General features: G+C 36.3%; 1 protein-coding gene across 1 annotated transcript in view; it reads right to left on the bottom strand.

The window, feature by feature from the left end:
• Positions 1–24,052, bottom strand: part of ZSWIM6 (zinc finger SWIM-type containing 6) — a 180,193-nt gene that overhangs the window by 23,099 nt on the left and 133,042 nt on the right. Inside the window, exon 5 of the mRNA XM_045566572.1 lies at positions 1,940–2,119. Coding sequence (XP_045422528.1) covers positions 1,940–2,119 — 180 coding nt within the window. The remainder of the gene's footprint in view (positions 1–1,939; positions 2,120–24,052) is intronic.

Here is a 24,052-nt window from a genome sequence, read left to right as displayed (position 1 = left end):
ATTCTGTCCACGGTCTACAGCACGTGCGTGCTCAGTCCAGTTGCAGCGGCATGGCTGCTGGATCCTGCTGGCCTCTACAGGTCTCCCCTGCTCAGCGGAGGCCATGCAGGTGTAAGCACCAGATCCCCTTTGTGGGGATGTCTTCTCTGACAACCCCTCAGAAGGATGTGGGCGTATTCTGCTAAAAGCAGGTACCCTGGTATCTATAGACATAACAACTATAAATACTGCTAGGTCCTGATTTTGTACTACCTGGGCCAAACCATAAGTGAAAAATGAACTGTTTAAATCTAGAGGCTGGACCACTTCTCACTCTCTTTCTAAGGCCATAGAATATTCATATTTAACCAATAGTAACATAATAAATGGAATTTAAAAAGTAAAGTGTAAAATATAAGCATGGCGGTCCCAAAAAGCAGGAGGGAGAGAAACACAGAGAAACTCCAAGTATAAATAGAAGATAAAGGATATTGCCTATGTAGATGTCGGCATACCCTTTCTTAGCAATGGAGGAGAATAAATGTTGAGCAGCTAAACTTAAATTCTGAGCAAGGACATTGGTACTTTAAGACAGGAGTCTGCCAACCTCCTCATTTGGCAGCAAATGAATAAACTTCTTTTTCCTTCTCATCAAAAAAAAAAAAAAATTCTGAGCATCTGGAAAAAAATTGTGGGTATGAGGGATACATTTATTTTCTTTGAAGCTACTAAATAAAATCATCATGGGCAATAAAGATATGATAGATTTCAAATACTGAATTCCCAAGGCAAGTATCTCTAGATAAAGCAGAGCCTGACAATCATCTTTACTAAGTCCTAAAATTTCTTTTTGATTTGAAAAGTCCCTGTGGAGTAATACATATCATTTTCTTTCTTTGTAGAGACTGAAAACACTATGCTAACACCATATTCAAACTCAGCACACTGTCCAGCTCTTTCTAGTAGTACCAACTCCTATGTGGCCGGCACATAGAGAATGAAGGTCTTGATTCTAGATCTATCTGACATTATTTAATCCCCATATTGCTTCTATCATGACTTTAAATTAGTCTTTCAAATTTTCTCCAAAAAAAAAAAAAAAAACCATACACAAAATCATGTAAAAATAGTGGCATAAATTAGTGAATAAAATTTTTATTTTCAAAAGTTAACTACTTAAAAAAGTTGGTTTTAAGAAGGAGGAAAAAATTCTGTAGTAGATAGAGGGGGAGTGCGGCCAAAGAAGGATTTTTTAAAAAGATGTGAGGGACTTAGCTGAATAAATGGATTCCATAGAGTAGAGAAGCTAAAAAAACAGGATAGAAATGAGAGATAAAGGTTCTTTTGGAAATGTCTGGGAGCATTTCTTGATCATCCCAAAGCTGGGCGGGCATTACTAGCCTATAGTAGGTGGGGACAAGTATGCTAGCCAACCCTTCACAATAAAGAATTTTCCCAGTCCAAATGCCAACGGCATTCCATGTTCCTTAGTCGAGTCATAGTTTCCTCGCCACATTTAAAAACCAAAAATTTTTAACTGATTAGATTACACAGAAGCTCAAATATGAATTGACCAACAGAGAGAAAATCACATAGCTCCCTAAGTCTCTCAATATTTTCTTTTACAAAGTACTATATTACCCACTCTACTCCATGATTTTTAAATTAATAATGAAAATTCAAACTAAATCATTAATAGGCTATTTTAATATATACTAATATATATAAGTATTATATCCATCTATATTCTGAAAATATTAAAAAAGAGTGTACAAATATCTCAGTTAAAGTTAAAACACACATACACACACACTCTCAAAGTCAAATATATTAAATCCTTGAGTTATAGTAAATTCTTATGTGGGTAAAATCATTTTCCCACATACATTGTAAGAAACCATTATAAACATATGCACAATTAAGCAGATACAAATTGAGCAGAACATTACTGTGGACTCACCTTGGTTGGCATTTGCACCCTGAGGCAGAGCGTTGGTTAAGTTGGGTAATTCGCTGCCATGATTTCCATCTTCCCACGGACAGACATCAACACTGTTCCACTTTTTCAGCTGTTTTAGCCAACTGGCCTTCTGCTCCAACTTGCAATGAGGGTTTAAAACTATACACATCCACAGAGCACCTAATTTAACAGGGGAGAGATAAGTAAGCTTTTAAAAATTATAAAAACATCCAATTCTAACAGCTAATGACAAATTTTAAACCATTTCAAAATGGAGCCAACTCTGCCATTTTTATAACTCAATTTTCTTTAATGTAAGCCATAAATCTCATATAGAGTTCAATGGGAGAGGGCAAAAACCTGAAGTTTGAACCAAAGATCCGAATACTGTTACCACATAAAGATGAAATATATTTCACAAATGCTAATTGTAATCACCTTCCTACAAAAAAGCCAATAATATATACAACCCTATGGTCCAATTTACAAACAGATTCTATGCTGCAATATATCCTAAATGGTTCTGCATAAAAACTAAATTTACTTTCTAAGCTTACTTTTTACAATAAAATCATAAAGGAATATAATAGACACACAAAAAAATAAATTCCTAGTCTATAAGAATTTCAAAATTTACTATATTTATCAGTATACACATCTATATGTCAATAAAGTGTGAAGAGTTTTGGGCAAAAACGCCAATAACATAGATCTTTTAAAAATAAAATTCACTTAAACATATTTCTCTAAATGATTTAATCAGGAATCGATCTTTATATAAATAAAATCGCCAAATTTATGTCTTTATATGAATAACATCACTAAATAGTAATCAAAATTTCAGTAGTTTTTGAAAGGAATGCAATAATGAATTTAGAAGAAAGGCATAACTTATAATTGAATTAAGGTACATAAATTTATTATTCCATTCTACATTCTTCAAAGAGGTAGCAAATTCAAGCAAATATCTCGCAAATTTTAAAAGTTCAAGTTTTATTTTACCAATTCCAAAACAAGACAGATACCAGAACTCTAAAGCCACTTACAACACTTCTTCTTTGAAAAGATATGTGTGCATATCTGTGTGTGTTAATCAGTCGTTTCGGCCAAGTGAATAATAAAGGTAAAAATAATCACTGTTTGTATCTGTCAAAAAGAGATCTTTATATTCTTCCTTGTTGAAAATTAGGAAGCTTCTTCAATTAGGACATCTGTTATTATAAATATCAAATAACTTTTACCAACAGAAAATAAAAATGGCCACAACCTATCTAAGTCACAGATATTTACAATCAAAAAGGGTTGCCTATGTCCAACAAAGAAACCAAGCCCAAACATATCATAATCAAATTGCTGAAAAGCAAAGATGAAGGGGAAAAAAATCTTAAAAACAGAGAAAAACAAAATACTATATATACGTGAATAGTGACTCAAATTCAGATTTCTCATCAGAAATCACATAGGACAGAATAAAATAGGGACAATATATTTAAAGGGTTAAAAGAAATTCAAATATCAATCAAAATTCTAAATCTAGAGAAAATATCATTTAAGAATGATGGTGATGTATAAACATTCTCACATCAAGGAAAACTTACAGTATTTGTTGCCAAGAGACCTGTTCTAGAAGAAATGCTAGAGTAAATTCTTCAGGCTAAAGAGAAATAATACCAGAGGGAAACTTGGAACTTTAGGAATAAAGAAGGTGCAATAAAAATGATAAATATTTGAATAAATAGACTATTTTGCCCTTTTAAGTACTTGAAAAAGAACTTTCAAACTTTTAAAACTTTTAAACTTTTTCAAGTTTAAAAAGGTATCTTTACTATAATACTGATAACCACAAGGAAAAAAAAACAGGAGAGACAAACAAAAAAGATAACAGAAGTTAAATTAAATAGAAATTAAATTAAAATAAAATGCTAAAAAATTCAAATAATCCAAAATAAGCAAGAGAGAGGAAACAAAGGAACAGAAACAAAGGGGATTAAACAGAAAACAAATAATTAAATGCCAGACCTAAATTCAAGAACCACATTGATAATTATATAAAATATAAATGGCCTAAACATATCAATTAAAAGAGATAGTCATTTTTTAAAAAAGCTCAATTCTACATTGTATTTAAGAAAGCCACTATAAATATAACAATACAGATTAAACATAAAAGGATGAAAAAAGATACACCATGAAAACACTATCAAAATAAAGCTGGAGTAGCAATATTGGCATCAAAGCAGACTTCAGAACAAGGAATACTACACAAGGGATAAAAAGTGTGATACTACATAACAATAAAAGGGTCAGTTTTCCAAAAAGACATAGCCCTAAATGAGTATGGTATACCTAACAAGACTTCAAAATACATCAAGCAAAACTGACAGAATCCAAAGGAGAAACAGACAAACCCACAATTATATTTGGATACTTCAACACTGTTCTCTCAATAACTGATTGAAGGAGTAGACAGAAAACTCACAAATAACCTGAACGATATTGCTATGGTTTGAATGTGTACCCAAAGTCCATGTGTTAGAAATTTAATCCACAAGGCGACAATGTTGAGAGGTGGGACCTTTAAAAGGTGATTAGGTCATGAGGGCTCTGCCCTCATGAATGGATTAATGCTAGTATGGCCAGAGTGGACTAGTTATCTCAGGGGTGAGTTCCTGATAAACCTGTGATTGTGGCCCCCTACCCTCCTATTCTTCTCTCTCTCTCTCACTCATGTTTTTCTTGTCCTTCCACTTTGTGCCATGGAATGATGCAGCAAGAAGACCCTTGCGAGATGCAGGCCCCTCAATTTTGGACTTCCCAGCCTCCTGAACTGTAAGAAACAAATCTCTCCTCTTTATAAATTACCCCATCCCAGGTATTCTGTTATAGCAGTGCAAAAAGGACTAAGATAAACCCTGTCAACCAACTAAGTCTAACTGACATTTATAGAACATTTTGCCTAACATAAGCAGAAAAAACAAACAAACAAAAACCTACTATTATAAAATGCACAAAGAACATTTACCAAGATAGTCTATACTCTGGGCCATAATACAAATTTTGACAATTTTTTTTTTTTTTTTTGAGACAGAGTCTCACTCTGTTGCCCAGGCTAGAGTGCCGTGGTGTCAGCCTGGCTCACAGCAACCTCAAACTCTTGGGCTCAAGCAATCCTACTGCCTCGGCCTCCCAAGTAGTTAGGACTACAGGCATGTGCCACCATGCCTGGCTATTTTTTTCTATATATTTTTAGTTGTCCAGTTAATTTCTTTCTATTTTTTTTTTCTTTTAGTAGAGATGGGGGTCTTGCTCTTGCTCCGGCTGGTCTTGAACTCCTGACCTTGAGTGATCCTCCCACCTTGGCCTCCCAGAGTGCTAGGATTACAGGTGTGAGCCACCATGCCCAGCCAACAAATTTTAAAAAACAAATCACACAAAGTATATTCTCTGACATAAAAGAATTAAACTAGAAATCAGTAATAGGAAGATATTTGGAAAATTCCCAAATATCTGGATATTAACATACTTCTAAATAACTCAAGAGTCAAAGAGGAAGTCAAATGCAAGAGAAATCAGAATATATTTTGTACTGAATGAAAATAAAATATATCAAAATTTGTGGTATATGGTTAAAAAGTACTTAGAGGAAAATTTATATTATTAAATGCTTATATTGGAAAAATTCAAATCAATAATCTAAACACCCACCTTAAGAAGACAGAAAAAGAATGAGAAACCAAAACCAAAGACAGCAAAAGAAAGTAATAGATCAGAAATCAATGAGACTGAAAACAGGCAAGAAAAAAAATCAGTGAAACCAAAGCTGGTTCTTTAAAAATATCTATAAAATCAATAAAGCTATAGCCAGGCTGACTGAAAAAAAGAGAAGATACAAACTACCAGATCAAGAATAAAAAGAAGGCACAACATTAAAGATTCTAGAGGTATTAAAAGGCTCACTAGGGAATATTATGAACAACTTTATGCCCATAAATTCTACCACTTAGATGAAATGGAAAAATTCCTTAAAAGTCACAAAATATCAAAGCTCACTCAAGAAGTAATAACTTGAATAGTTATAAATTTATTAAAGAAATTAAATTTTCAGTTAAAAACCTCTAACAATACAGGTCCAGATGTTTCCCTGTAAAAGTCTACCAAACATTTAAGAAAGAAATAATACTAATTCTACACAAATATCTTCTAGAAAACAGAAGAGGAGGGAATGGTTCTCACCTTATTTTACGAAGCCAGCATTATTACCGTGATAACTAAAACCAGACAAAAACATTACAAGTAAGTATACTACAGATCAATATCCCTCATGAACACAGAAGTAAAATGCCTCAACAAAGTATTAGCAAACCTAATTAAACAATACCAAAAAAGGAAAATACACTACAACAATATAAGGTTTATCCCAGGAATGCAAGGCTGGTTCAAAAGTCAATCAGTGTAATTCACCATATTAACAGGCTAACAAAGAAAAACCACATGATCATCTCAACAGATACAAAAAAAGCATTTGACAAAATTCAAGATCTCTTCATGATAAATAAAGATTTCAGCAAACTAGGAATAGAAGAGAACTTAACCTGATAAAGGGCAACTGCCAAAAAACCTCTACAGTAAACATCATAATGACAAAAGACTGAATACTTTTCCCCTAAAATCAAAACAAAGCAAAGATGTCTGTTCTTACCACTTCTATTCAGCATCACACTAGAAGTTCTAGCCAGGCCAATAAAGCAAGGAAAGGAGGTTAAAGACATAGATTAGAAAGGATGAAATTACAAAGTTTCTATTCACACACAACTAACCTGTAAAAAGCTCCTAGAACTACTAAGTTTAGCCAGGTCATACATACAAGCTTGAATGTAAAATAACCCCTCAAAACAAACAAACAAACAAAACCTGTAGCTCTATATGCTAAACATGAACAACTGGAGATCAAAACTTTCCCAAAAGTTTTTTGTTTCAAAAGCACCAAAAAATATGAAATATTCAGCTTATAATTCTAATAAAATATGTGCAATCTTTATGTTAAAAACCACAAACATCAATAAAAGAAGTCAAAGACGATCTTAAAAAGGGGCAAGTTACTATGTTCATGGATTGGAAAATTCAACATTGTTAAGGTGTCAGTTCTCCCAAAATTGATCTATAAATTCAACACAACCTCACTCAAAACCATAGTAGATGTTTGTATATACACAGACAAGAATAAAGTAGAATAGCCAAAACCATTTTATAGAAGAAGGGCAAAGTTGGAAGAAGGATGAAGTTGGATTCAGAGTACCTGAATTCAAGACTTACGTGCACCCAAGGAAGTAACATTCATCGGGTGTTGGGCAGGTGGGAGTGGGGAGGAGGGGATGGGTAAATTCAGACCTAATGAGCACTGTGTGTACTTTCTGGAGGATGGTCATGCTTGTAGCTCTGACTTGGGCGGGGCAAAGGCAATATATGCAACCAAAGTGTTTGCACCCCTGTAATATTCTGAAATGAAATTAAAAAAGGTACTACATGCAAAAGTCTTAAGATTATAACTTTAATGTTGAATATTAAATATTCCTTAAATTTAGACAATTAAGCTGTATTTGGTAAAGAGATCAAAAAGTTATATTTTGTCATTTATGATAGCAAGTGGAATGGTCTTGTATTATCTGTGACTACTATGTTTCTTACAATGAGGGTTAGAGTTTTCTGGAAAAGCCATGCTCAAATCATCAAAATTAAAATTTCTTACTACATAAACCCTATGAAGAACTGAAGTGTGATTATATTGGTTCTGCAAATATTGGGAAGAGTTATAAGTTTGCCATTAGTGTAAGAACAGCTTCAAAATATGCATGCAAATTTGGCAAATTGAGTTGGTTTTCCTCATGGTACTATGAATAAAAGAGACATTTTAACAAATCAGATTCACAGAGGAAAAAAAGAGACTTCCTATAAAGTTATAGTAATCTAAACAGTGCACTATTGGTGAAGGGGTAGACACATAGATCAGCGGAACCGAATAGAGAGTTCAGAAATAGATCTACACAAATACGGTCATTTCAAAGTTCACAGTCAATCCAATAGAGAAAAGGTCTTTTCAACAACTGGTGCTGGAACAATTAGACGTTTATGTGAAAAAAATAAACTTAAATACAGACCACACACCTTATTAAAAAATTAACTGAAAATGAACTATGGTTTTAAATTTTTTATATTTAAAACTTAAAACCATAAAACTGCTAGAAAAAATATAGGAGAAAATCTTTATGACCTTAGGTTAGGGAAAGACAATGTTCGATATAGTACCAAAAACATAATCCAATAAAGATAAAACTGACAAAGTGGGCTTCATCAAAATTAAAAATTTTTGCTCTACAAAAGACATAGAGAATAAAAAGACAAGTCATAGACTGGGAAAAAAATATTTGAGAACTGTACATATTACTAAAAGCATGTATCCTTCCACATAGTTTTATTGCTTTTTTTAAAAAAAAAAATAAAGCTTGTATCAAGAATATGTAAAGCCTTCTCAAAACTCACTAAGGAAATGAACAGCCCAATAAAAGTAGGCCCCTCACAAAAAAAAAAAAAAAAAAAAGAGAGAGAGAGAGTTATCAAGCCATTGAAAAGACATGGAGGAAACTTCAATGCCTATTACTAAATGAAAGAATCTAATCTGAAAAGGCTACATACTGTATGGGTCCAACTACATGACATTCCGGAAAAGGCAAAGCTCTGGAGACAGTAAAAAGATCAGTGGTTGCCAGGGATTAGGGGGCAGGAAGGGATGAATAGGCAGAGCTCAAAGGATTTTTAGGACAGTGAAACTACTCTGTTTGATACTGTAACAGTGGTTACATGCATGGCATTATACATTTGTCCAAACACATCAAATGTACGCCACTAAGAAGTAACCACTAATGTAAACTATGGACTTTAGGTGATAATGATATGTCAATGTAGGTTCTTAATCTGTAACATATGTATCACTCTGGTGAGGAATGTTGATAATAAGGGAGGCCATGAGTGGGGCCAGAGAGCATATGGGAAATCTCTGCTCAACTTTTCTGTGAACCTAAAACTGTTCTAAAAAATAAAGTCTATTCTTTTAGAAAAGGGCAAACAATTTAGAACAGACACTTCACCGAAGAAGATATACAGATGGCAAATTTTAAACAAAAACATACTTGACATCATTAATCACTAGGAAAATGCAAATTAAAACCACAATGAGATGACACTATATGCCTATTATGGTGGCTGCAACTAGAAAAAAATTTTTTAACCTGACAACAAATACTGACAAGGATGCGGAGCAACTGGAATGCTCATAAATTGCTGCTGGGGGAGTAATATGGTAAAGCCGCTCTGGAAAACAGTTTGGCAGTTTCTCATGAAGTTAAATGTATATTTACCATATGATCCAGCAATCCCATTCCTAGAAATTTGCCCAAGAGAAATAAAAACTTATGTTCACACAGAAACTTGTACAAGAATTTTTCTAGCAGCTTTCTTTGTAAATTCAAAAGCCAGAAAACAACCTGAATGTCCTTTAACTGGTGAATGGATAAACAAGCTGTGGTACATTCATATAATACCTCTCAGCAATAACAACAACAAAACCCACAGATATACATATAATCCCATACTAAGTGAAAGAAACCAGAATCAAAAGAGTATGTGTGTGTACACACACACACACACACACACACACACACACACACACACAAACACACTTTATTATTCAATTTACATCATTTTTGGAAGAGGCAAAACTAAAGGGACTGAGAACAGATCTGTTGTTGCTAGGGATAGGAAGTAGAGGCAGCATGAGGGAATTTGGGAAAGGTGATAGAACCTTCTGTATCTTAATTATGGTGGTAGTTACATGACTTTATGCATTTGTCCAAACTCAAAACTGTACACAAAAATTTCAGTGTATGCATTTTTTAGTAAGTATTTATAGTGTGTATTTTGTAGCACGGTAAGAACTGTACAACCCTAAAAATTAAATAATCTTATTACTATTAACAGTCAACATTTACTGGGTGCCCACTACATGCTAGGCACTATGTTTAGGGCTTTGCCATTATTTCTCATTAACTCATTACTATTTCCATTTTAAAGATGAGTGTCTTAGTCCATTCAGGCTGCTATAACAAAAAGTATCATAAACCTGGTAGCTTGTAACAGCACAAATCTATTCCTCACAGTTCTGGAGGCTAGGGAGTCTAAGATCAAGGTGTCTGATGAGAGCATGATCCTCATAGACGGTACCTTCTTACTGTGTCCTCACATGGTGGAAGGGGTGAACAAGCTCCCTCAGGCCTCTTCGTAAGGGCACAATCACATTCACAAGGGCTCTGCCCTCATGATATAATCACATCCTAAATGCCTTACCTCCTAATACCATCACCTTGCAGATTAGGATTCCAACCTATGAATTTGGGGGGGGCAAACATTCAGACCATAGCAATGAGGAAACTAAAACTCAGAGACGTTGTGGTTCCTTAAAAGCAAGATCCTAAATATTCTTGGCAACTTTAAAAAATGACTTCCATGACTTTGAGGAAAAAAAAAATCCACAAAACTCATCTTAGATTTGCATGCTTACATTTCTCTAATTAGAAAATTTCCATTTTGCAGAATGAGAAAATTTTTAAAAAGGCTTTATTAATTTGCTTGTAACATTCTTTTATTGCTCACCTCCCTAAAGAGAGGTTTCATCCTGAAAGGATGTTCTTAATGTTAGATTCAAGTTCAGAGCTATAATAGATATGGTCTTTTATCTTAACAGTCATCACTACAAAAGCTGTAATTAGTCTTAATAACCAAGTTAACCAAATTGAGTAAGTCATTCTCCAAATTTTATTAATTCCGAGTCTCACTTTGGACATTTATCTCCTTCCCCTTCAACATGCCCGAAACACTTGTAGCTTTAAAAATAAAGCTCTTTGATGATTAAACACTTAATTCTGCTGTCCCTCTGAAATATTAACCCTTTTAAGGACTCAGCCAAAAACAGGACAGACAGCTCAGTGAGAAGTCAGCATTTTCAGCACTTATTAAAGGACCTGGCACCTGGTAAGGAGCGACTGGTTCTTTTACAAAGGATGCTGAATTATTTGCTATGAATTACAATGAAAACAAATTCAATACTTTAAAATTGCTTTCCTACCTGCAATGCCTCAAAGTATATAAAGGCAATTATCAAGTCACTGGTGTGTGCATCACTGTTTCTGAATTATCCATGGCACATATGAGCTCTAGCTTTTCTCCATCACCCAGCTTTTACTCTCCAATACTCCACCTAATCCACATTCAGTGATTTTAGCAAAAAGACACACTGTAATATATGAGGCAAAGTCAACCAAAACAAAGAAGGCAACCTCTCCAGGGAAGGAAAAAAAAAGCATTTTTTACACAAGGTAAATGGTTAAAATCTACTTAGTGGGCTTAAACCTATTCATATCCTATCATGCTGTACCTGACTAGTCAGAGAATGTGAGCAGAATCCTGTTGAGGCAGAACACAAATCATCATGGAAGCCTTTTGGTTACTTCTGCATTCCACCAATAGCAAAATAAGAACCTACACTCTCAGCAAATGTGACTAACAAGAATTAACTCTATACCCTATAGGCCAATCTTTTCCACCCAATATTTAGATGTACAAATTATCACTGCCATTTTGCCCCACTTCATATGTTCATTGTTTTACATTTCCAACTGGAATTTTTTTTTAATCAACAAGCTCTGATCTAGAAAGGGCAAGATATAGATTACCGGCCATAGGATCCTGGGCGAGCACATTAAGTCTCTCTGTGATGACAGTTCCCTCATTTAGCCAGTGGAGACAATAATTTCTACCTACCTCTTAGGGCTGTTTTGACTTGTGTGTTTGTGCTAACGGTTGAGTTCACCCAGCTCCAAAAGGTACACTCCTGCAAACCACTGTGGCAGAAGACTTCGATGTCGAGGAAATTGTGATACGAAGGTGAAAATAGAATTGGAGCACTCAGACTGCACGTGATTCTCTGAACACCATTACAGTATTAAATTTTTACATTTAATAAAATAAAACAATTAAGATAGCATATTAAATAAACAAAAAACTGGTGATATTAAATACTTCTCTAAACTAGTAATAATGAGTTCTTGTATTATACAATTATAATCACACTTGCCATCCAGAAACAGTTCAGTCTCTCCTTTTCCCTCAGTTTCAACAAGAGGCTTTTAAATGTTTTCTTTTCCTATAGACATTATTCTCTGTAGCCTCCCAGGCCCCTACCCTGGGCCCACAGGCAAAGAGTCACTTAGAGGTCTAAGATGCTTTGAGTAATTACATCCTTACCTACTCCTACCAGAAGGCATTTCTCAAACTCATCCCCAACTCAAAAGGGTTATTTAACATTTTCTTTGCTCATGGTAACTTCATGCCAAAGGATGGATAAAGGATGCAGTGCTTAAAGCCTGAAATGACTCTTCTTTCAGCCTCCCTCTCCCTTGGTCACCTCCCTCCCCCTTGGTATCTTTGTTAAAATACTTCTAGTCTACCATACACTCTGCCTCCCTTTTTAGTTTCAATGCCCAGGTTTCACTGTCTTCTATAGAAACTCAAAATTAACAGTTATCAGAACTTATTATTATGACGGGAAAAACCCAGAGATCAAACCAGGTGAAACCTGGAATAAGAATTTGAAGATAGGGAAGAATTACTGCAAAAAATTTATAAAAAATGAAGATGAATAATATTCTAGGACAGTGTTATACTATTTCCTATAATATAGATTCAATTTTGACAAACATCCAACTTAGTCCAATTCGAGGGATAAGACTAACTAAAACAGAACTTCAGTTTTACACATCATTATATTTTATATTTCTGGGGACATTTGACATTTAGAGAATAACCATTAGAAGTGTGAAGTACTATCAGAATCATATCCAGTGTTCTGGCTATTTATTAAAAACTACCCTGAAACTTAGTGGCTTAATACAATCATATGTCATTATATCTCACAATGCTGTAGGTCAGAAATTCTCTCTCTCCTCCCCACTTTCACCCTGTCCCAACATGGCCCCTCCACATGGACGGCATTGGTCTTTCTCATAGCATGGCAGCCTCAGGATAGTTAGACTTCTCATACAGAAACTCAGCACTCCAAGATTGATCCTTTCAAGAGACCTGAAGTAGATGCTGCCAGTCACTTAGGGCTTGGGCCCCGAACCTGGCCCAACAGTATCCTCTGTCATATTCTGCTGATCAAACATTTATACAAATCACCCAGATTCAAGAGGAGGGAACACAGACCTCACACCTCAATGAGAGAGTAGCAAAGAATCTGTAGCCATCTTTAATCTATCACAATTACCAAGAAAGGTTATAAATCTGCTAGATTACAAAATAGAAAACTAAATTATTTGCCAATACGTATGAGAATGCTGTTAGTTAAAATAATAAAGTTCAAATAGACTATTCAACATATGAGAAGAGCTGTAAGTTGAGCAAAAAAAAAAAAAGTCATTACAAAAACTTAATAGTGTAAAAGGCATCCCAACACACATAGCAATATTAGGTGCTGGTTTGTATGCTAATTTTTATCCCTTCAAGGAAAATCCTAACAATATCAGGTAACACATGTTAGATTTCTAATTAGATTCTACATTTAAAGTTTTTAAATGTGTCTTTAGGGTACAAAGATTGCTCCATCTAATTCAGCAAACATATTTCTAAAAGCGAATGGCATCTACATTTACCCACCTGACAATAATTGCTGCCATTTATTGAATATTTACCTCACACTACCCCTGTGCTAAATATTTTACATACATTATCATCACATTTCACAAAAAAACCCACTTTATAGATAAGGAAACTGAGGTTTAGAGAGAAGTAAAAAGGTTGTTCCTGCTACTAAAAAAGAGAGCCAGGGCCTGTGTTCCCCCCCAAAACCAATATATTCTTAAACATGACGGTATTTAGCCTTCCGTCCAGCTATGTAGTCAGCAAGTTCTTCTGTAGGTTAGGATTTGTATGTGCAGCTATGTACATATGAATGCTAAGATTAATGATTTTAGTCTTTTGACAGAGTCATCATTACATTCCTCATATTTCAGAAGTATAATAAAAATAGTATATTTTCTAAAATTATGAAGTATCCTCAAAGTATAGCTAATAAACCCTGTACTTTATTTAAACCTGTGTTCTTATGTACATAGAACATGTCTCTCCAATGTGTAAGAAAGCACATCCAACAAAAACTTACACAGGTCCATCTAAAAAGAGCCTAATTAAACAAAAGAAAACTGCATTTTTCAGGACTGACAGGCATAGCAAATAAGTAATTTCACTGTAGATTAAAACAGCAGATAAATAATCAAAAGCTCAACTTATGATTCAAGATTGATTATTCAAGTCAGAAGAAATCTGTTTTCTCTGAAAACATTATGATTAGGTCTGTTAGAGTCAAGTCCGTGTCAGCATTTCTGGAATAATGCACATGTATGTGGCTGAATATGCTCTCCGCCTGCTGGGGTGTATTGCTGGATAGAGCATTTGCAACTGAATATACCAGTATCTATTGTTATCCCCCACAATCAAGAAAACTTGTTTTTCAGGTTCCTTCTCCTTCATGATTTTTTTGTTAACATCAAATCCACTCAGTAATTAAAATAAAAGCTACACATTTTTGTGGGGTTTTTGGAAAAATGAATTGATTAATTAATTAAAATAAAAGCCCCACATTTTCTATATAAGATACACTTGGAATTTTTGATCAATGTTGCCCTTCTCCACATTTCCCAGGAAGATAACTACGTTTGTAACGCTACTGGAAAGAGCACCAGGTAGTGACAGAGCGGGGCAGAGGAGGACAACCAACACCACCTTCTCTAAAGGCGAGTAAGAAAGGTGAGCGGCTCCCTTTTCCTCTCTCAAATTCAGAAAAATGAAAGTTATCATAAATGCTTATTCTTATGAAGTAGTAGCAGCCAAAGTGAAAGAATTCACTTTTGGTATTTCCCAGGCCTCCACAGTTATAAAACAATTCATAATACTTATAATATTTATTTTTGTTCTCAGAGGCTATTATAAGAGTCTAGAATTTCATGCATGATCCAATTAACTAATTATACTTATTTAGAGGCCATGAAATGCCTAATTGCAGTCACAAATAGGAGATCACTGGCATAATTAGTTGTGCTAGCAAAACTATAGTCACAAAATTTCTTGGGTCAAACCACACTAAAACTGCAACCCTAATTACAGTATTGTTCTCAGTACAATGCAGTCTTAACACATCAGTCACCCCATGTTTGGAAAGTAAGTAATGTAAAAATATTCTGCTTTAAATTTGATAATGCCAGTTTCTAATTCATGAAAACATTTCTGGGAAAATTTCAAAATAAGACCTCAGGAATACTGTAAAGAGAAGAGTTTTTGAGATTGCTCAGGACAATCAGGGCTAAACTCTCAGCTAAATGGCACATAATTGGTTATCATTTAACCAGGCTCTGAGAAAATTCTAAAGTAAAATACCCATCTTCTCCTTGTCAAGAAAGAAAATAAACCAGGGATTCCCAAACAATGAACTGGTATTCTGGGTATGTTCCTTCCCCTAAAGCTGTGGCCCTTTATCTGATACAGTCTTCCCAAGCATTTGATTTGTCAGTGCTGTCAGTCAATGTGCAAGGTTCATCCAAAACAGCACGACCTCATTAGGAGCGAGCTCCTCCAACCCCTCACCACTCTTCTTCTTCTCAAGGAAGGGAGGAAGGGAAAGAAAGGAAAAATCAGAGAAGAGAAGAGAAAAAGGCACAATGGCAGATAGTTTGAGATACAAAAAGGGCAGTCAGTAGGTGGTAAGGTGTGGTAACCTGCAAGAACATTTTCCTTTTGGTCTGCACTGGCTGCTTAACTAAGCCATCTTCATAAACAGTTCCATGGTTCGTTCACCAGTCCTGACTTCAAATCTATATAAATCTCTTTCTGAAAAGTTTCAATTGACACATAGTAGTGATTTACAATAGTGGCTCATTTCATTCTAATACATGAAATGTATTAGCTCTATGGTCAGAATTTTCTGAAACATGTCTTACATTACATAACCTCATTTCTATAGTTGTCTTATGCTGTCTTGGGTTGCTTTTTATTTTTTCTATTTCCTGACCAGACTTGAAGTTCCCCAACGGTAGTGCTTACCACAGGGCACTATAAACAGTAGGTTCCTGTTAACTTATCCACTATTTAGGTAAGGCACTCAATTCTCCACCATCCATATTTACGCATAAGTGCTTCCTTGAGCCATTGATACAATGACCCTTCTTTCATTTGCCACGGAGAACCAATTTAGGACAAAAGATAATTAAGAGCCTACTAAAAAATAACAAATTTACCAATGGTTATTATCATAGAGTACTGATGGTCAGGTAAACATATTAGCACTACACTTGTATAAGAATCCCAAGAAAACAGGCTTGCAATATTCTGTAAGATTAGAACTGAAATTTTATTGATAAAAACAATTTCTTAATGCACTGACTTTTCTGTGGAGTTCAGAAAGAACCTATGATGGGTGTTGGGTTTCTCGGAGAACAGAATGTTTCATTTTGCTCTAATTCATTCTATTACTGAATTAAACTTTGATGTATTGGTCTTGACAAGTGCTTCATGCTGATTGTATTGTGTATGATAGTATAATCACTCCCCATGCATTTCCCACTGGCTGGCTGATTAATGCAATAGATTACCTGCAGCATTGATGGCAAGGGGGAATCATTGCCCTTCTGTACTCTAAACTGTTTGTATTTCAGTCTGCATGTGTATGTGTGTGTGTGTGTGTGTGTGTGTGTGTGTTCATGTGCACACAGGCACCCATGAACATCGTGCAAGTGGGCAGCGAAGGCTGGATAAAGAAGTGTAAGAAAAGAGAAAATTGAAGAGTCAGTAAAGACTGATGCCTTTCAAGCATTGTTTTCAGTACACCAAAAATACCTACTATTTAATGCTTCCAAACAGGGTCAAGCATAACACTTCAGTTATTCATTCACAAATATTTACTGAGCATCAACTATATGCCAGGCACATTTTTTTGCCTTAGAAGAAAAATAACTTTAAAAATGTGTTACTTTCAGTACTTTAATTAGTGGAAGGGAAGGGAAAAGGGGGGTGAAATTATCAAATGGGCACTAATACAAAGATAAAAAGAGTATTAAAAAATGGCTATGAAATTAGTTTAAATGTTCCAATAAAGACAGCAACTGACAATAAGACCATTAAATACAGTAAGTGGTTTAATGGTTTCAAAACAAAGAAACCTCTCGGATTACTTGTTCTACATAAGACCCTAATGTTTAGCAAAGAACATCTTCTAGTGTATGATCAATCTTGTTTTGGTGAACTGGCTGCTGGATATAATAATCTCATCTTGAAGTGGCAGGGACAAGGGGAGATAGACTCTTGTGCTCTTGGTAGCATTCTGAAAGCATTCTTCCTAGCAGAATTTTCTCGCAGTTCCAAGCCTGTATTTGACCCAAGTGCCCTTGTTTGGGATTCTACCATCCAACTCTTAGCCCTTGCTCATCCACAGAGTAAGACTGGCTTCCAATCTTCGCCATTTCAAGGTCTCTATCTGATTCCTGCTTTACGAATGCTTCTCTCTCTCTTCTCCAGGTTTGCTGAAGCCAATTTGAAATTTACTAATGTCCCCTAGAATGAAAGGGGCCAGGATCATGACCTAGAGTCAACAAGGTCCAGCTGGTCATAGCTCAAAATCACAGAGATTTGGATTTCTATTTCAAAGGTTATCTTTGTAGCAGAAAAGCACAGAGAGTTGAGTGAGTTACCCACATTTCGGACAACTACTATCACTACTCCGGGCTATTCTGTCACTAGATCAAAGCCTGAGAAAATAGCCCTAAGACCAGTTATTAACTCACTGGAGCAAGTTAATGTCAGTGGCATTGGTATTTTACTGTACAGAGTCCTATTCTTATTTCAATTTTGGAATTTTAAAATAAAACAATGTTATGCAATTATCAGACAAGTTTTAGAGCAGCCTCATAAAAATTCACTTACTGCAAAATCACCAGATTTCCTTGCCCTAAAGTATTTAAGAAAATATTATTTATATAAATAAAAAAGTCATTCTTTGTTACACCTCTAACAAGAGTGGCTACTTAAAAGCCCTTAAAGACAGTGATTATCAAACATGTATTTTTAATATCAGAATCCTTTGCTCCAGAAAAATCTTAATGAGAAGCCTAGTGTGAAACATGGTGAAAGTCACACTGCTCTGAGTGAGAAGGCCCTCTCCTCCTCCTCCCCCTTTGCCCCAGGGGTTCTGCAGGGCAGTGCCTGAACTCCTTGGGCTCTCCTCCCCCTCATGAGCCTCCCTCAGCTTGAATTAGCTGTGGTAACATTTGTAAGGCACCTTCCCTGGTGCCGGCACACATGGGCAGCAGCCTAAGGAGTTGCTCCAGCCTTCCCTTAGCTTCCACTTCTTTCATTCTAGCTCCTGGCATCCCTGATTCCCCGTGAAGCCCCTGGGAATCCCAGATGGCTTAAAATGAGGCTTCTCAGACCTCGTTAATTTTTGTAAGCTGCCACTTCAGCGTAAGAAATGGTGAAAGAAAATTTTCCCTAGCTTGTCTTTCTTTATTTTCACTCTCTCCCCATCCACCCTACCACCATAGTACTCTAGATCCACAGTTTAGCAAGGAGACTTCTTCAGCCAGATTTCCCTTTGGTGGATGTTTCTTGAAGGCAAGAGCAATTAATACTAACTCTTAAGAAGTGGGAAAAGTAAGGAGGGAACTTTTCTAAAAATTGTTGTGAGGAAGAAAAGAACACATTATACCAATGCTATGACATTCCTATTAGCCACTAATGTGAGAGGAGTATCTACTCCCAATGGACTCATGTTATAAACAGAAAGATAACATAAAAGTAAGTAACTGGAACCCATTCTTGGCACAAATAATGCTACCAGCACACTACATACATAATACAGTAACACTAAAGTGTACTACAATGAACCACAGGGCATTTTAACTCCCAATCAAATCTCCATGGTCCATATTCAGAATAGAGTTTTATAAAAACACACAATAGGGTGATCTTCAGGTATTGTTACAAATTATCTAATTCTACACCTAAATAATTTAGAAATGAATGCCATTAAAACTTTCCAGTTGGTTAGATAAAAGGATCAAGTGAACCATAAAGACCTCTTTTAATCCTAAGAATCTACAATTTCCTATTAATGCATATTTTAAATTTTTTTCTCTTTATTTCCACTCTTCCCCATACAGGGTATTGAATGGATAATTAAACCCTAGCAGCTATAGTCAAGAGAAAGATGGTTTCTAGTAATACACAGGAAGTATTTACCATAGGTTTAGTCATTGTACAGAAATATGCATTCTCTATTTTGGTTAACTTCTGACCCAAACTAGAAATTACTCTGTCTACTTAAAGAAACAGAGAATAAACCCCTCTTCCCACCCCCACAGCAGAGCAGAACTCAGAAGCCTATAACCCAAGAATACAGAGCTTTCAGTTGTTTTTTTTTTTTTAATTTCAGAATATTAGGGGGGTACAAATAGTTTGGTAACATAAATTGCCTTTGTACGAGACAGAAAGCAGTAGGACTGCACAAACAGAGAAAGAAACCAGGCCCCAGTAATGAGGACCCAGAAGCAGACAGGCCTTCCGAGAACAGCGCTGGAGGGAAGTAAGGCCTCCTGAGCAACACAATTGACAAAGCCTCTGTATTTAGAGGGAGCTGAGAACAGTGCGGGCAGCAGCAGACACTGAGACTGGAGCACACAACTGCATTACAGAACAGGACAGCTCATGTGTAAGAGGGGTCTGCAGAGCCTACGGACTGCATGAGATAAATAAGTGTTGGCAACTGTGTTGCCATTATTAGGGCCTGGTACAGGCCAGGGCGAAGACAGTGAGCTAAGGGGCTTCACCAGCTCCTTATCAGAGGGGCCTGGAAACTAGGATCGAAACTTCACTGTATCCCATCCATAGCATGTGGTGTCTGTATTTATGATAAGCTTAAGTTTATTATATAATACAATTTCTCAATCAATAGCATGTATTTGACTATTCTACGTCAACTTATTTGTTTTTTCAAGGAATCTGAGGTTAGTGAACCGCTGTAAACATGGGTGCAGACGGTGGCTGGACTAGGTAAGCCCAGCTGCCTACTGCAATAAGGACTATGAGACCATGGCTAGGCAGACCAGGCTGGGCAGCTTGTACAGACTTCCCTGGCACCTACAGGAGCTTCACTTTGCCCCTGCTCTGCTCTGAGTAGAGAGACCGCCTGGCAGAGAGGCACGTAACGATCTTTTAAAATAAACTGAGAAGGTTGTTTAGTTTGGTGGTTAAATTTTTGAAGTCCCTGACACCTGGGATCAAACTCCTGCTCTGCTACTGTGACCTGAGGCAAGTTATCAAGTCTCCTTAAGCCTCAGTTTTCTGGGCTATAAAATTAGGGCTAATAAGTGTACCTATCTCACAGGGTTGTTTTAGGGATTAAATAAAATAACACATGCATTAAGCGCTTAGCATAGTGCATGACAAATAAATGCTGGCAACTGTGTTATATCATTAGTAGCTAGACCAAAACAGGAAATAAAACAAAGCACAAATCTAGGTCCTATGATGCTGATAGACCGCCTCCCTCTCCTCCTTTTTTAAGTAACAATAAAGAACAGCAAGGTTGGGTTGAAAATCTTAAAGACAACATTTTTGATAATGAATTTGACTGTTCTAACTTATCCTTTAGAATCTTATTTCTGTGTACAAAGACCCAAAGGCTCTCCTAAATTACTCAGAGTTTCATTCGGAATGTGTGACTTAAGCATTATCGTGTCTCCTAATGTTTGCATCTCTCTACTTCCTCCTTACTACCAGTACCGTCACCAACACTAAAATCAAATACCTAATACATCTGTTCCTCTGGACATAGCAAGTGCTCGGTACATACTCATAGAAAGGCCACAGTAAGACTTCTGGAAAGAAGATTAACAATATGGCACCGACAGTGGGATGTAGTGGTAAAGGTGCATTCTCTGTGTGCCCAGGAAGACAAACAGGTAGGTAACAAGCAATCCCTGATATGTGGTTCATTAGGATTACATTCCATACTTACTGCTATCTGGAAGTTTCCAAGTCTGTACTGACATCTTTTTGCCGCAGGAGAGCTCTGGGAATTACCGTTTTCTCCATGGCACTAGCAAAGAGGTAACTACTACCGCAAACTACTTTGGTATGCTTTCCAGTTCTCAAAAAGCAGTTACTCCTTCCATTCATCAATCACCACCAGCTTTAAAATGTGGCCAGCTTCAGTTAGTCTGAATTTACCACAGAAACTAAGTAAGGAGCTCAAAACAGTGAGGGTAGTTATTAAGTCTATTGGTTTCAGAGATGTAAGATGGCATTCCCCAGAAATTTCTCCACGATTGCCTTGATCCTTTAGAATCTTATTTCTGTGTACAAAGACCCAAAGGCTCTCCTAAATTACTGAGTTTCATTTTGAATGTGTGACTTAAGCATGTGTTTTCCTTCTTATTCAAGAATAATGTGGGTGGGTACAGAAGAATCACTACTTGTGTCTGGGATGGGAGATGGGACAGCATCTGGGTCCACGAAAATGGACTCAGGTAATTTTGAGTGTTTTGCAATAAATGTGGTCCCCATGGGTGGGCTGAATCCCCAACTGCTGAACATAGTTAGATGTACCCTAACTCCAGGTGCCCTGAATCTACATACCACTCAATCTACCAACCTACCAAGGAACATTATAGCTGTTGCCTAATAAGTGATCTACCTTACAATAAAATGCAAACTAGAAAGAAACATCTAACTATGGCTATTTCTGCTCACACAGAGTTAGGTCCCCAGGTAGGAAGCTGTGAAAAGAACTCTGAGAGATACCACCTTGTTCTTGTGCACTGAGTAAGCAGAACCGGGTGCAGCAGGCTCTTGCAGTAGCAGCCCATCCTCTCCCTAAGAAACAGGATATATATCCTGGAAAGCATAGCATATGACTCAGCTCAGAGAGAGAATGTTTAAAATTTGGGGGAAAACATTATGTAATACTTGAAAATGAAAATTTGGAATTTTTCCCTGTGATAAAACTGTAATTAAAAGTTATTTAACTGTTTCCTCTAATGACATCTATTTTAATTAGGTTTTAATAGACTGGCACCCACAACCTATAGTTTTATGAAGCAAAGTAAAATTACAGTCCAGGAAGACATTTAAGGAAAGAGACCCATCAACACAGATGAGAGGTTACAATACGATCCTCTCATCCCTAAAGACCCCCACAGTAATTAAGTGTGCTGAACAGACAGCCATTAGGGCTAACAGTAGGTGTGCTCGCCACCAATCAGCACTGGGTTGTTCTTTGAAATCCAAGGGTTATTTCTGTGATCTGCTCTCCAGAAAATTTGCATGTCACTGAATAAAGGAAGCAATTGAAGACGTGTGTGTTCTACAGCTTCTACTAAATATGCAGCCTCTACCAAATGTGCAACCTCTACCACTGCAAGGGGACTTTCTGTTTTAAGATTTTAATACACACTTTTTCTCATAGCTGATTAGGGTACAACATTATTCATCTTGAGAACACTGCCTTATGTTGGGAAAATGAACATCGTGTAGAGAAAGTAAAATTAATATTTGAAAAACTGACTCATGTACAAGATAAATGTATCTGCAAATGAGATGCACTAAACAGGATCTTAATAGTATGCATCTGTATCTATTTCATAGTACATTATGAAAATCAGGGAGTAAATCACAAAAATTAACTCAAACCAAATGAATATCATAGGCACTTATATTAGAAAAGAAGAACTGAGAATAATCAGTCCCTTTGTTAGCTGGAGATTGGGGGGGAAGATATTGGGCCTGCTGCTACCACAAACAAGTTTGCATACATTTACTTGAAAGAGAGAAAAAGTCAAAATGAGTATCTTATTTTTAAAACTAATTCTGAAACGTCAACACTGTTAAATTTTCACAAAGCACATGAAATCAGAAAATTGTAAATCTTCGGGAGGGGGATATCTGGTCCTGTGAAAAAGATTTTGTAATCTTCTGGCCGACAATCTGATGGATCCAAATCCCTCTGCCAAGAAGCAGAGTTACTTGGCTAAGATACTCTCACTTGTACACTTTCATCAGATTAAGGCTTTCATGCCAGAATCTTTTTTTTACTGGTGTATTGGCCACTGCCAGAAATGGACCCATCGAATCCACTGGTGCTAAGGAGTTAAGCATCTGAGATTTAATTTAACAGTTTCAGCTTTATTAAGCTGTCACAGAGCGGCCCCACTTTGATAACAGTAGCTGCTCCAATTATGGCTTGGTTTAGGGTTGACAAGTATAATGATTCATTCGTGGCACATGAGAAGCAATAAAAGGTTGTTTTGCATTACAGCTTTAAAAATGTGGGCACTTTTTTCATTTAATTTGTCACTTAGCTTTTGCTAAGAGGACATTTAAATTGCAGTAAAAGGCAAATGGGGCTTTTAGTTTAAATGTAATCCCCATATTTAAATGATCTGTAATGGCGCAGTGTTGGAGTGGGAACACTATTGTCTCACAGTGGGTCCTGATGGTGACATGTGACATTTGTATTCAGGTCCTGTATTATCCATGTGGCTAAAGGGCTTCCAATTTCATTTCACAGCCAGAAGCCTGCAGAAAACACCAATTAACTTGCAGATCCCATTTGCCGACAAAACTCAGCCTCTTCTCAATGTCTGGCATCTGGCAGTGCTCAGCATTTAATTCCAAAGCAGAGCCTTGAAGCAATGTGAGCCCTATGTAAGGGCACAAAGTCAAATTCCCCCATTTTATTAAGAAGCAAAAGCCTTTCCTTTTGTAATCCAGAAGCAAGGTTTAGTTAATTTTTTGGTGAATGAATATTAAGATGTGATAGTTACTATTACTTCTATAGGAGATTCTTCACAGAACTTAGAGCCCATTAAAGTGGCAAGTGATCTCTGTTTGCCATCAGAGTACAGAGGAGAATTCCTAGCCGTCTTGTAATGGGGCATGGAGGAGATGAAAAAAGAAACACAG

This window comes from Lemur catta, chromosome 12, assembly GCF_020740605.2.
Source record: "Lemur catta isolate mLemCat1 chromosome 12, mLemCat1.pri, whole genome shotgun sequence".
In the NCBI taxonomy this organism is placed as follows: domain Eukaryota; kingdom Metazoa; phylum Chordata; class Mammalia; order Primates; family Lemuridae; genus Lemur; species Lemur catta.
Note: the sequence above shows the minus strand (reverse complement) of the source record. Positions and strands in the feature narration are given on the sequence as shown.